Genomic DNA, 14,680 nt, shown 5'->3' on the forward strand with positions numbered 1-14,680 from the left:
GACCATTTCGTTAGAGGGCACCTCTTGCACCTGTTGTTCCTGTATTGAAGCAATCCCTATTGGTTTTGTACACAAATGACTAGTGAGGACCCATGAATACAAAAAAAACGACTAGTGAGGAAGAGTTTGGTGAAATCGGCGGCATATATTTTAGATCAAAGGTCTCCAACACCAGTAGTCTTCAACTGCTTTTCCGGGCTTTGTAATTTAATTGGGAGTAGGAATGAAATGGACATTCCTGTCCAGTTGGGTATTTTGTCTTCTCCTTTTTTTCGTGATAAAAACTGAATTTAAATTTCCGGTTATTTCTTCTGACCCATCCACTGATAATTTCGAAGGGAAAATAAAAATTAAATGTTTAAAACATTGCCTATTCTGAATGGCCCTTTACATGCTGTATCTTCTCATATTTCCCATTAGGTCAGCCGGCTTTTACTGCTCGCTGGTGCCAACCCCAACCACCACACGGATGTACTGAACAGCGCCCCCATCATGTGCGTGTCGGCCAGGGAGGGTCACACGGAGATGGTCTCGCTACTGCTGGAGTTTGACGCTGACGTGAACGAGGAATGCGACCGCGGGATGACGGCGCTGAGCTACGCAGCCGCCAACGGTCATCTGGAGATCATGAGGATGTTGATCATTAAGAAATCTAGGGTAAGTCTTAGTTTGTTTGTTTGTTGGTTTTGTTTGTTTGTTTGTTTGTTTGTTTAGATGATCTTCCCATCAAGGGAATGTGGCAAACTTCCATAAGAGATATACACACACCAAGCTAAAAACGGCCAATCTCTCTCATACAAACAATGTTTTAGTATCTATGATTTATTTTTCGATTTTTCTAAAATCCCCCAAACTAGCCCCCGATTTCACAATGACTACAATAAGTATTGTTGTCTGGATACTAAATCACAATTTATTGATTTAAACCACAGTTTCGTTGTGTTTTAAATCAATAAATTGTGATTTAGTATCCAGACAACAATACTTATTGCTAGTTTGGGGGATTTTAGAAATATTAAAGAAAATTAAAGGGAAAAAAAAAATCACATAAAAAAAATCTTTCTCACTAGGGTTAAAAGAAGACCATTCTTTGGCTAGTTGTGCATGGAGCATACAAACGTGTGCATTTCTACTGTTTGTCCTATGGCGACATACATGTATATATGCAACAGTTGCAATGGTCATCTTTAGCAAGTTTCCTCTGAATATTGGTTCCCTACAGCTAACTGGTAACCCTTCCATCATTCACATTATGTTTCTTCTCCGGAATTTCTTTAGGTGATTGAAACCGACAAGAGTAATAAATGTGCAATGGTCCACGCCGCCGAGCACGGCCACCTCGCAGCCGTCAGCTTCATACTGCAATGTGATTGGTCAATTCACGAGACGTCTAAACTCAACAGGAAAATGGCTTCTCAGCAGGCACTCATAGCCGCAGCCGCTAATGGCCACAAAGAGGTAAGACCTTGGAAGCCATGTCTGGTTTTATACATGTTGGTTGGGCTTCCTAGCAGGCACTCATAGCCGCAGCCGCTAATGGCCACAAAGAGGTAAGACCTTGGAAGCCATGTCTGGTTTCATGCTTGTGTGTTGCCGTCTTTACTAATTGGACAAATTAGTAAGAACATTTTGTGGCCAGCTTGCTCGTTCACAATGGATATGGATTGTTACATCAATCATTCATTTTTATACAGTAAGCACGGAAGGTAAGCATGTGTTTTCGTGCGTTTACGGTTAGCAGCGCTTTGAACTGGAAACTCACCTCACACAGTGAGCACAAAATCAGTCGTAAAGCAGTTCTATGAAATTGGTCCCAACACATGTTGCTGACAGTAAGTTTGCAAAGACTTATCTTCCAGCCTCGCTACCATGGGTAGCGCGCCGTATCGATACCTCTCGTCACTAACCCCTGGGAGGGATGTACTGGGAAACAACGCTGATTGGCTCAGGAAATGGTTATGCATATTATGTCAAGTGCGTGCGTGCGTAGTTTTGTACGTTGATGAGGCCCGCGTTTTTTTATGACACGAACCCATTTTTTATGACACAAACCCGTTTTTTAAAAACAAAAACAAAAACATTCTTTAAGACGAAAGACATGCATGCGCTCGTAGAAAATATTGAATAATGAATATGTACGCTCAATAATGGCTCATTTGAATGTGCTAGCATACATGTATAGCACATTTAAATTTGCCAATTCCAGGGGTTATTATCGAGCAAGGCATGCTGGGAAAAAATGGCGCGGTGAGATCGATCACCACTGGGAACGAGGTTGCTTATCTTCTTCTTTGACTCTGATTGACTGTAGGTGTGTGGGTTTCTACTGGATCTTCCTGGCCTTGAGGCCGACAGCCATCTTGTAGACATCGATCAGACTGACTCACTCATGGGAGATACAGGTAAACACAGCACATGTCCACCTTCTCTTGACCAAGGGTTATGAGAGTCAGGTTTTGCTTGTCTTTGATTGTTAATTGCTTGAATTATTATTATGTTTGTACTTGTGCCGATGATCTTCCATTTCTTAGTTTGGTTAAATTGCTTAAAGGCACTGGACACTATTGGTAATTGTCAAAGACCAGTCTTCTCACTTGGTGTATCTCAACATATGCATAAAATAACAAACCTGTGAAAATTTTAACCCAACTGGTCGTCGAAGTTGCAAAAGAATAATGGAAGAAAAACACCATCGTCGCACAAGTTGTGTATTTTCAGATGCCTTAAATTCGAGACCTCAGCTGAGGTCTCGATGAGAAATTACTTCTTTCTAAAAAAATACGTTACTTCTGAGGGAGCCGTTTCTCACAATGTTTTATACTATCAACAGCTCTCCATTCCTCTTTACTAAATAAGTTTTTATGCTAACAATTGTTTTAAGTAATTACCAATAGTGTCCAGTGCCTTCCAATGATGCGTTTGCTTGAATTTTATAAATGTTTGAACATGTACATGAGTTGCTAATGTTCCATTTCTCTTTCCTTGTTTGAAGTGTTAGAATAATACTACATTTTACTGAATTATTAAACCATTTCAACATGTACATGTGCTGATATGATAATCTTCCATTTCTTTGTCTTCGGTTGAATTGTTAAAATGCTGCATTTGATTGAACTGTTATGATGTTTGCACACTTGCACGTTTATGGTTTTATATCATCTGTCATTGTAACCCTTGTACTAATAACTATTTTAACTGGTGCATTTTAACATTTGTGTCAGTTTTGTGAGTTACATTGACTGTGTAATCATTTAGTATTACCCACTGGCTCTATAAAGCCAGCCTGCAATCCGCCCCATGTTGGTCCACCATAAACACCCCCATTGCTGTTGAATGGTTTCCAATGGATATTCATTTCCTTCTCCTTCATCCTCAGCGCTTACGGCTGCCAGCGCTAACGGCCGCACAGAAGTCATCAAGCTCCTCCTCAAAAGGGGCGTGTCCATCCACGCCCCCAACCAGTCTCAGATGTCGCCATTGATCTGCGCAGTAAGGCGTGGCCACTGGGAGATTGTAGACATCCTGCTGTTCAACCACGCCTCACTGGAGGAGACTGACCGCCACGGTAGGACGCCGTTGATGTTGGCCGCAGGGGAAGGCCACCTGGCTGTTTTGGAGGTGCTACTCAGTAAAGGTAAGAGATGAACTTCAAATCATGCGTGCGCACACACACTTGTGGTTGTCTTTGTTCTCCCCATGTTTGGACTATTTATAATCATATTATTATAAGTGTAATTGTTTTGTTTTTTAATGTGCATGAAGCCAAGTTCATACTTCCTGCGAATGCGAATGCCATACGAGTTTTGACGCCACAAATTCGCAACAAGTAATTCGCATCAGTTGAAATGTGCTCAACTCCTGTGAAACATTTGCAGTGAAAACGAGCCTGTGACGTCATATTTCGTATTGCATTTGCAGGAAGTATCAACTGGGCTCACCTCAACTTAAAAGGACCTACTGTTTTATGTCCATCTAAAGGCAATGCAATAATGGTTAATAATAATTACGAAGTCTTCTATAGCGTCGTTATCCTCAAAGTGCTAAGTGTCTTGCTGAAGGACACAAGTGTCAATATGGGGACTCAGACCCACACTCTGCTGATAAGAAACACTAGAGCTTGAGTCTGGTGCGGTGTTCTTATTCACTCGGCCATAAAACACTCTTTGAAGAATTAGCTAGATTTGGTCTTCAGGTTCTAGTTGTATTCCAGAGACTTGGGCTGTTTTATTCTAGTTGTTCTGTCACAAATCAATGCAATTTTTGAATATGAGAACCATTACTGTCAGTTATGTTTCTTAGATTGTGTATTCCTATTAGTGATTATTTTCCTGCGTTGACATATTCAAACGTGACCACCGTTTGAAATGAAGCTTTTACAGGTTGGTTTTATTGTATGATTAAAACAATGGAACGATTCCAAAAACCAAAGGTATACTTTTCCTTTAAAGGGAAGGTACACGTTTGGTAATTATGCAAAACAGATATTAACTTAAAAACTGACTTGGTAACGAGCATTGGAGAGCTGCTGATAGTATAAAACATTGTGAGAAATGGCTCCCTCTGAAGTAGGGTAGATTTTGAGAAAGAGGTAATTTCTCACTAAAATATTAAAAGACTTCTAGCCTGAAGTCTTTTATTCCTAGCTGAAAGCACACAACTTCGTGTGACAAGGGTGTTTTTTCGATGACCATTTGAGCCCAAATTTTCACAGGCTTGTTATTTTATGCATATGTTGAGATACACCAAATGAGAAGACTGGTCTTTGACAATTACCAATAGTGTCCAGTGTCTTTAAGTTATCGTGATGTCTAATCACAAAACCTGTTGTTTCTCAGGTGCTTCGGTTGCAAAGTGCGACAAGGAGGGCCTGACTGCCTTATGCTGGGCATGCCTGAAGGGACATCTCAACATCGTCAGGTCATTGCTCGAGAGAGGATCTGACATTGATCATGACGACAAGAATGGTCGGACTCCGCTGGACCTTGCTGCCTTCTTTGGAGATCCACAAGTTGTAAGTTTTGTTTCAGTATTTGTTTATGGTTTCTTGTGTTATTTTCTTTAACCGTCATTCACATTAAATGAAGTGCCTTTTTTTTCATTCAACAGGAAATTTATTCTTATATCTCTATATAATGTCAGGGCTTGACATTATCTCTACTTAATTTTGATTTTGTTCGCCCTTGGGAAAAATCAGGAAAAAAATTTGTCATTAGATAGGATGTAAAGTCGATTAAATCCTGTATAATGTTAAGATGAATGGATTTTTGTTGAAATTGGCAAGAAAGGGGAGGAGAAAAAAAGGTAAAATGTTGATGAAAGTACACTGTTCTCATCTTAATTGATTTCTCTTTGTTCTTGACTATACAGGTACAGCTTCTGATTGAAAAAGGTGCTACTATTGAACATGTTGATAACAGCAGTATGCGGCCACTAGATCGAGCCATCGGCTGCAGGAATACCTCCGTCGTGTCAGTACTACTCAAAAAAGGAGCCAAACTAGGTCCTGCTGCATGGGCGATGGCTACCTCCAAACCAGATATACTGGTCTTACTACTCAAGAAACTCATGGACGATGGAAACGCTCTGTATAAGGTAAGATGATTCAACAACTTTGCATTGTCTCCTGACAGTGACTAGAGCAAGCTAGTGGAAGTGTTTAGACTATTTAGAATGCACTTCGCGGTAGTGAAGCTATTGATGAGAAGTCTCCTAGATCCACTGAGCAAAAGTAGTAATCCCTACTGATTTTCTAAGTCTGCACAGGAAGTAGTTAATAAGCAGGACAGTTCTTTTCACAACTAAGAACTCTATCAAATTCCCCAAAAGATCTACTCTGCAGCAGTAGAGAATTTTTTCTCAAAAAACAAATTGGAGACCTACATCCTTTATCCTACTTTCCTGATGTTTTCGTAATTGTTGTATAATGTTAATTATAATTCATGGCTATTTCATCACTTATTCTTTGTGCGTTGGGGGAAAACAAATAAAAGAAATTAATTAAAATTAATTTCAATTGGTCTCAACCTCCCATTTGACTGTACAGAAGGAGAAGTGGCGAGAGGCGTGTCACAAATACCAGTGTGCGTTAAAGAAGTACCCCACAGAGGCCTTCGGTGATGAGATACGCACCTTCAAGGAACTCAAGGTCAACCTCTTACTCAACGTCTCCAGATGCAAGAGGAAACTTGAGGTGAGTCTAGGGTCGACACTCAATAATGGACCCTTTGAGATATTAGTCAAAACTTTGCCGTCTCCCTTCCCCCACAGATATCCCCCATTTTAGCCTGTCCAGTCACTAGTTTACTACTTTTTATCCCGTTTCCCATTTGATCTTGTCCTTCTTGTGGTCAAACCAGTCCATACCCTCCACCCCTCATCTCCTTTTTAATTTTTCCCCTTTGCCTTTTGCTGTGTACTTTCTGACTGCCTTAATGACTTATTTGAATTATTGGTTTATTAATTGACTGTTTTTGAAATTGATCGACAAGGTGGATTGTTGATTTGATTGTTTTTTTATTGATTGTTTTCATTAATTGCATATGTTTATTGATTGATTTGTTGTTTTGATTGAATGATTCATTGATTCATTGGTGCATTGATTATTTGGTTGATTGATAAAATGTTTGATTAATTTTTGTTATTTTCACATTTATTGATTGATTTATTGATTGACTTGTTGATTGATTTATTGATAAACTTATTGATTGATTTATTGATTGATTTATTGATTGATTTACTAATTGATTGATTCATTTTACCTTTGGGATTGATTGATTGATTTAATTGATTTTATTGAAAGATTTATTGATTGACATATTTATTGATATATTGCTTGATTTATTGGATCTTGCAAATATTCAGGATCTTGCTTTCAATTGTATTGTAGATACATTTACTTGTTGAAGTTTTGTCCATATACCTAGTCTTCCCGAGTGTTTTAAGGGTTCTCAAAAAAAAAAAGTGCAAACCTTTTTACAAGTTGTCATGGCATGGTTTAAAGAAGTTTGTTGAATGCACCTCCGCAGAATGAACGCCTACCATTTCCACCAATTTGGTGGTGAATTCCTTTGTGTTCATTTTGGCTCCCAAAACGGTGGACAGGATAGGCGTGTGTAAATGCGCTGTGTGTCTTGCAAAGGCACAATTTAACAAAATAAACTTTCAACCGATCAATTGATCATTGAAAGTTGCCTCCAAAAACCAATTCATGGGTTCACTTTATTTATGTATCAGCTTATTTGATGTCCGTCTAATTTTCAGAGCACTTACAACTGTTAATGATGATTATTTACAATTATGTTTACTTAGGATTGCTTTGCTTCGTATACTTTCACTATTTTTGTGTATATTTTTTCGAAAGGATTTCATTTGTAATGTGCAATGACCATTCCTTATTTTTTAATAGCGCTATATAGGAACCATTTATTTAATCTAGGCCTACTAAAGTAATATTGCTCACAAAAATCCCATTTTTATTTTCCTTTTTATATTTTCCCTTAATACAATTGTGCGTATGATAAATGTTTAAAAGTCTAAATTTTATGATTGATAATTATAACTTTTCGGGTATTTGTTTATGCCTCTGAAGAAGGTCCGGTGTGGATCAAAAGCTAAGGCCATTTACCCCACTCATTATATATTTATATAATTTATTTATATTTATTTACTTACATGTATATTATTACGTCTCCATAACGTTTAGTGTATTTATAATCAGTATTAGAATGTTTCACATTGCTTTGTCACATATCAAATGTTGTACTTCTTATTGTTGATCCTGTAGGACATTGCGGGAGCCATCGAGTTATCCACGAAGGCCTTAGAGATTAAGCCCAAGTGTTTTGAGGCGTTCTATGCAAGAGCCAGAGCCAAAAGAGCGATCAGGTAAGGACAGTCCAAGAATGATGTTGTAGTTATTTCATTTCATTTATTATTATTATGGACTCTCAGAAAAAGCGATCTTAGTCCCTGTTCTAGCCAAGAACCCCATGGAGACAGACAAAGAAAATGTTTTATTTTTTGAGATGTGGGAGGAATACCCAAACAATAATTCAGGGATAACCCATGCAGTCAGGTAGGGACTGAAAACCCATTCCATGTAGTGCCCCCGGGGCTCATTGCCACCTACTAATGGGGTTGAAACAGGGTTTACCCCCTTCACAGTCTGTAAGGATGTAGGCATGGGTATCATCCACTATAGGAGCCTGGTTAGTGAAGAAGAATCGCTGCCTTCCCAACTTTTTACGAAGCAATTGATCAAGTGCCTTGCTCAAGGGCAAAAGTGTCATGACCGGTAATTTAACCCACACTCTGCTGCTGACAACACCAGAGCTTGGGTCCGGTGAACTAGACTGCTCGGCCACGACACGCCACAAAGAAGTGTATAATTATTAGACAAAACACTGATGTTCACTTTCCTCTCTCTCCCTCTGTCTTGTTTATTCAGGCAATTTGGACCAGCACTTCAGGACCTCCTGGAAGCCATCAAGCTAGCTCCCAACAACAGGGAGGTCCGTCGACTCCTCGTTCGTGTAAAGGAAGAGTGTAAAGATGAGACCAAGAAGCAGAAGGAGATCCCCTCTGCTAAAGACTCACCAGCTGACAATGACCAAGGCAGGGATTCTGGGGTTCCCAATTCGCAGCCGGGAAGCTCCCAGGCCTCGGAGAATGAGATCTCGCCGCCTGATTCCTCAAAGAGGGACGGGGTGTTGCCTGGAAGCCAGACCATACCATCCCAGCAGCACCTGATGTCTTTGAGAAATTCCGAACAGTCCAGCAAGGGCTCCAACCCCTCCAGACAGGTGGCCAGTAAAACACTGCCGAATTCCCACACTATACCTGCGAGTGCACGGATCGCATACACCGGTATGACTAACTCCTACCCGGTAACCGGTACCCTTGTGATGGGTGATCCTCAAGGGTCACTGACAGGGGATGCAGGGAACCAGGATATACAGCGACCTTTGACCTTACAGATTGCACTTGGCCAACCAGGGGGGAACAGCTCGGCAAAGCCAGTGCAGGAGCAAGTTAGTCGGCAGGTTCCGCAGGAACAAGTATCGAAGCAGCAGCAGGCTTTAAGGCAACAGCAACTTACGGCACGGCAGCAAGCCCAGTCCCTTCAACGAAAGACTGCACTTTCCTCTTCCTATAATCAGGACAGTAACTCTAGACTGCTGGCCAAACCCATCACCAAACCTATGCACGCTGGAAACTTTATGCCGATAGCGTCACATCCCGTGAACAAACATCTTTCGACGACAAACACCCATCCGATGGTCTCCAACCCGATGGCCCATCGACCGCTACCGAAACGTCCAGATGAAGACATGCCATCGAGAGCTTCCCCGCTGAGTAACTCCCAAGGAAATCCGCCAGAGATTGGAGGATCTTCCAAGGTATCCACACAACCTCCAGTCATGATGAGGGGCAAACAGCACCGAGATATCGGACAACCTGTGGTGTCACATCGACTCAGCTTTAACATGGAGAACTCAGACGAGGGCAGTATGGAAAACTTAGCCCAGTCCGCCCCCGTCCCGAAACCCGTGGCCCACAGGGCGATAGTGCCCCGGCAGGCATCGCCACTTGTTTCCCAGCACCAGCTACAACAGGAGAAGGATGCCCAACATGGTATGGTTCGGAGTGTGCTGGCACAGCCTGCTGTTCAGCATGCGACATCACCACCACAACCCGAGCCGATGAATGGTAACAGGCAGCCACCCCCTCAGCCAGTCATGCGCCAAGGAAGCAGTGGGTCTCTACATCAGCAGCAGCAACAGCAAAGTTTGTCATCTGGGCAGGAGTTCCCACGACCGTCGGCACAGACTTTGTTCATTGGGCCGACAGCACTTTAGCCTTCCAACTAATGTAACCATTTGTATGGCAGTCGACTTAATACACTAATACTATACAAGACCACAAGGCCGTTGTCCAAACTGGCCCTGTTGAAATATAGGATGTCAGCAGGAGCCACCAACAAGCTATTTGCGGGTTACATTTGAGTAAAGTCTGTTGCAATTTTTAATTTTTTTTTTAATGCAAGTTCACCCCCAAACAAGGCTAAAAAGCCACTCTTGGTAAGGGGCTACAAAAAAAAAACTACTAAATGAAAGATAACTCGGGAGAGAATTGATATTCCTCTTAAAACAGTCATGATTGCTTAGTCTGTAGGGTCAGTTTTGGTTTTTGGTTTGTTAAATGCAAGTCGCCTGACACACGAGGCCTAAAGGCCACAAGGTATGGGCTGTTTTTTTCCAAGGGCCGATGCCACCTCCTCCTGGGGCTGAAACATGGTTACCCCCTTCACAGTCCATATATGGATGCAGGCTTAGGTATCATCCATCAGATGCCCGGATGGTAGAGCAGAAAGCACTTCCTCCCCAACTTTACAAAGCAATCATCGTTTAGGTATATTGCTTAAGGACGCAGGTGTCACGACCGGGACTTGAACCCACACTCTGCTGATCAAACACCAGAGCTTGAATCCAGTGCTCTTAACTGCTAGGCCATGACACGCCATGAATTTGCTATGTCAAATGGTTTGGGACAATCTTTTGTATTGCAATCTGAGCAAACCTTGTCTCTAGCATCACTATGCAAGAGCTTGCCCCCAAACCATGATACATAGCGACTGTCTCTATAGTCCGATGAATTAAAATTTAAGCAATGAGTTGTGACTAAGCCATTGTACCAGACTTTATTCAAATCTAACCAATGAAAATGATTTGCTAAGTGACCCATCTGCACTAGTATTGACCATTTGTATCTGGAGTATTTATCATATGCAACATTTTGTACTAGTTTATATTCATATGCGACTCTGTACTTTTTTCTCTTTTTTTCCCATACAAACTTAGACCTGTTCCACTCAAATTACTCCGAAGATATGTTTTTTCTATTCCAGTGTTGAATTTAAACTGTTCTATCATTATGATTAGCAGAAAATTTATAAAGCTTCTAAGCTTTGTTTTTCTTTAAACACAATTGCTCATTTATTGTTGATGGCTGCTTGCCTGGCGCATGATCAGTCTGCCTTCCAGCCAAGCAAATGATGAAGTATGAAAATATTTCATAACAATCTGACATAAAAGGAGAGAAAAACTGCAAGTACTAAATTCGCATCTAGAAGAAAAAAAAACGTTTGTAGTAAAGCATATGTAAATTTTGCTTCGCAAGAACAAAGTTCTAGCCATAATACAATAGACTGATCCATTAAGCTCCGCCCCATTAATAATAATAATAATAAGACATTTGTAAAGTGCCTAATGCAAAAGCCTCTAAGCGCATAAAAGAAACAATAAAATAAACAATTAGAGAAAGATACAAGATACAAATAGGCAAATTACAAAAAGAAGCTTTAAACAACTGAGTTTTCAACAGGGACTTAAATATTGTAAAGAATTAGCGTATTGACCAATCACAACGCAACAAAGGTCCAACAAATAAGGTCCGACATTCGTGCGCGTATCTTGGCGTGTTCTTGCTCACATGTGCGTCGTGGGCGGAGCCTACTGGATCGGTGTATTGTGCATGTAATGATAAACTGGGCTTGGTGGCTGGTTTCACCGTGTATAATTTTTCGCCTAGAAAGAAAATTATTTTATTTTTCGGCCCAGGGCTAGGCATACAAAGAGATAATGCCTAGCCTCAGTTTAAATGCTACTCCCTTTTCGCCCCCCTTTTTTATGTTGAGTTCTTCAGATGGGAAAACGGCTTTTAAGTTAAAAATATGTTCTGTGAAATTCTGATGCCCACTTACAAACATTTTATAAAAGGTGTTCTACGTTATCGTGAGTGATGAAGAGTTGTTCGGTTTTATGCAGCGTTCACTCTAGCAAGAGCAAACTTGAAAATAAAGGTTGTAAACTGCTTACGAACAAACAAAAAAGGTTTAATGGCCCAACCCTAGCAAAGTCTTTCTCAAAGGTTAAACAAAATCATCCTTCAAGAAAGGCTCTGTTAGGATTGAAACATCAGCTTGGAACAGCTAAATTGGAGAGAAAAAAACTTTCCACTCCATGACCAGTACCTAACTGCATACTTTTTAAAAAGTACTGACATTAATTTCTAAGTTTTTAAAAGATTTTCCCCGACACCAAAGTAATCAAAAGAGCGGTAGGGGATTTTTTTTTTTTTTTTAATGGAGAAGGTGGCTTTTAAGTTTTTAAAAAAATTGCAGAATATGAAGTAGTGGTATACATTTATGTATAGTCTCATTTTGTTAATTGTATATGCGTAATTATATTTATTTTGGGGGTTTAAATGAGGATTTTGAGACTTACTTAAAACTCATTGCTCCATTATTTTTATTTGTATAATTGAAAAACAAGGGTGAGGTTTGTCGCTGGATCATGGTGCAGGTCGACAAAATAAATTAGTTAAATTAATATTTGTATTTATTTGTTATCCTTTTTAAGATGACTTGGGCAGAACTTCCACCCCCTCCCCCTTTAATACATTGTAATTATCATAATAAAAAAAATGCCTTTTTTTTCCAAACTTAAATTTTGCAACTGATTCTGTGCCCTTTTGTGCTATGCAGTTCACTGTAATGGGCAGACTGCCCTATGCAAAAACACGTATTTGTTGGGGCGATCGGTTGTCTGATAGATTGATCATGCTGCATTTTTGGTAGATCTATTATCGTGAAGCTGTCAACCAATCGCGCAACGAGTATATTGGCACAAACGGCCGATCGTCTAGGAATGGTTTTATGCAAACTTCTGTGTTGCGCGATCGATCGATAGCTACTCGAATAATAGTTCCTCCAATAGCTCGGCGCAAACGGTCGATCGGCCGATCGTGCCAAACAAATTCATTTTTTTACCACCTGTGAAGGCATATGAATTATTGTATGTGAATTCTATGTGAGGTTTAAAGGCAGTGGACACTATTGGTATTATTGTCAAAGACCAGTCTTCTCACTTTGTTTTTCTAAACATATGCATAAAATAACAAACCTGTGAAAATTTGAGCTCAATCGGTCGTCAGAGGTGCGAGATATGAATGATATAAAAAAACACCCTTGTCACACGAAGTTGTGTGCTTTCAGATGCGTGATTTCATGACTTCAAATTCTAAACTTGAGGTCTCGAAATCAAATTCGTGGAAAATTACTTCTTTCTCGATAAACTATGTTACTTCAGAGGGAGCCGTTTCTCACAGTGTTTTATACTATCAACCTCTCCCCATTACTCGTTACCAAGTGAGGTTTTATGCTGATAATTATTTTGTGTAGTTACCAATAGTGTCCACTGCCTTTAATCAAAATATAATGCCAGGTTGATACTAGCCTGAACATTCGACATACATGTAGCACTTGGAGGTTCGTGAATAACGCCAGGTATCTGCCTTTAGTGCCTGGCCAGATAACCCTTTGACCTAGCATCCATTTCACGTGGAGACTCGCAGTCAATGCACACTTACACACATTGAGTGAAAAACCATTTAACATTTTACTATTTTCTTGTGAGTCCGATGAACGATTGAGCTTAACCTAACGTGTCCATTGCCTTTAATTCAGACATTAGATTTTGAAACCACAAGATCAAAATTAGTTTCAAGGGATATTTTCCACCATGACCAATCTTTATGTGTAAATCTGTGGAACATCTATATTTTCAATATTACAAACAGTATGCACTCTCTTTCATGGTTTTACATATTCAAGGATATTTAAAGACGATGGACACTATTGGTAATTGTCAAAGACGAGTCTTCTCACTTGGTGTATCTCAACATATGCCTAAAATAACAAACCTGTGAAAATTTGAGCTCGATTGGTCGTCGGGGTTGCGAGATAACTATGAAAGAAAAAAGCACTATTGTCACACGAAGTTGTGTGCTTTCAGATGCTTGATTTCGAGACCTCAAATTCTAAATTTGAGGTCTCGAAATCAAATTCGTGGAAAAATACTTCTTTCTCGAAAACTACCTCACTTCAGAGGGAGCTGTTTCTCACAATGTTTTATACTATCAACCTTTCCCCATTACTCGTAACCAAGTGAGGTTTAATGCTAACAATTATTTTGAGTAATTACCAATAGTGTCCACTGCCTTTAAAGGCAAAGTGAAGATCTTTGTAAATACAAAATCAAGACATTTGGAGAAAGCAATCCAACAAACGACAGGCCTAACTATGTAAACCATTCAAACGCATAATTGATCCAAACGAGTGAAGTACCAGGCCACTGATTTTATGTGTATATATTCAGGAACGGTTTAAGATGCATACATTTGACAACATTTTATTAAAGTACCTCTTTTTGTTTAGGATGAAATATGCAAATGTTTAAAATCATATTTAACCTTTTGAAAGTACTTTAAACGGATAGCTCTTTTTCATTATAATTTGAGTATTATATAAGTTTGTGGGGGGTTGCAATATCACCCTCCTCTATGTTTAAAACTACATGTCCCACTTACCACAAAATCCATCCCCTGGTATTGTCTGATTTTGATTTATTCAGTACTGTAAGGTAAAAATTATTTAAGCTTGACATATGGGCTGGGCACGGATTACATGCAGTTGGAAGCCGCTTGCAGCCCACTGCCTCTGTTACACCTGGGTACAATTTCATTGAGCTGCTTAAGCACAAAAATAAGCTAAGCAAAACAAAATTATGCCAACCAGAATGAGGATACCAGCCAAAATATCATGTCACATGTACACTTTATG

At 39.9% G+C, this 14,680-nt stretch overlaps 1 protein-coding gene across 1 annotated transcript in view; it reads left to right on the forward strand.

Moving 5' to 3' along the window:
* Nucleotides 1-9,857, forward strand: part of LOC139937774 (uncharacterized) — a 96,285-nt gene extending 86,428 nt beyond the window's left edge. The window contains 9 exon segments of the mRNA XM_071933079.1: nucleotides 421-657; nucleotides 1,279-1,458; nucleotides 2,312-2,402; nucleotides 3,377-3,634; nucleotides 4,836-5,011; nucleotides 5,368-5,592; nucleotides 6,044-6,190; nucleotides 7,784-7,884; nucleotides 8,447-9,857. Coding sequence (XP_071789180.1) covers nucleotides 421-657; nucleotides 1,279-1,458; nucleotides 2,312-2,402; nucleotides 3,377-3,634; nucleotides 4,836-5,011; nucleotides 5,368-5,592; nucleotides 6,044-6,190; nucleotides 7,784-7,884; nucleotides 8,447-9,857 — 2,826 coding nt within the window.
* The last annotated feature ends 4,823 nt before the right edge of the window (nucleotides 9,858-14,680 follow it).

Source organism: Asterias amurensis, chromosome 5 (assembly GCF_032118995.1).
Source record: "Asterias amurensis chromosome 5, ASM3211899v1".
Lineage (NCBI taxonomy): Eukaryota > Metazoa > Echinodermata > Asteroidea > Forcipulatida > Asteriidae > Asterias > Asterias amurensis.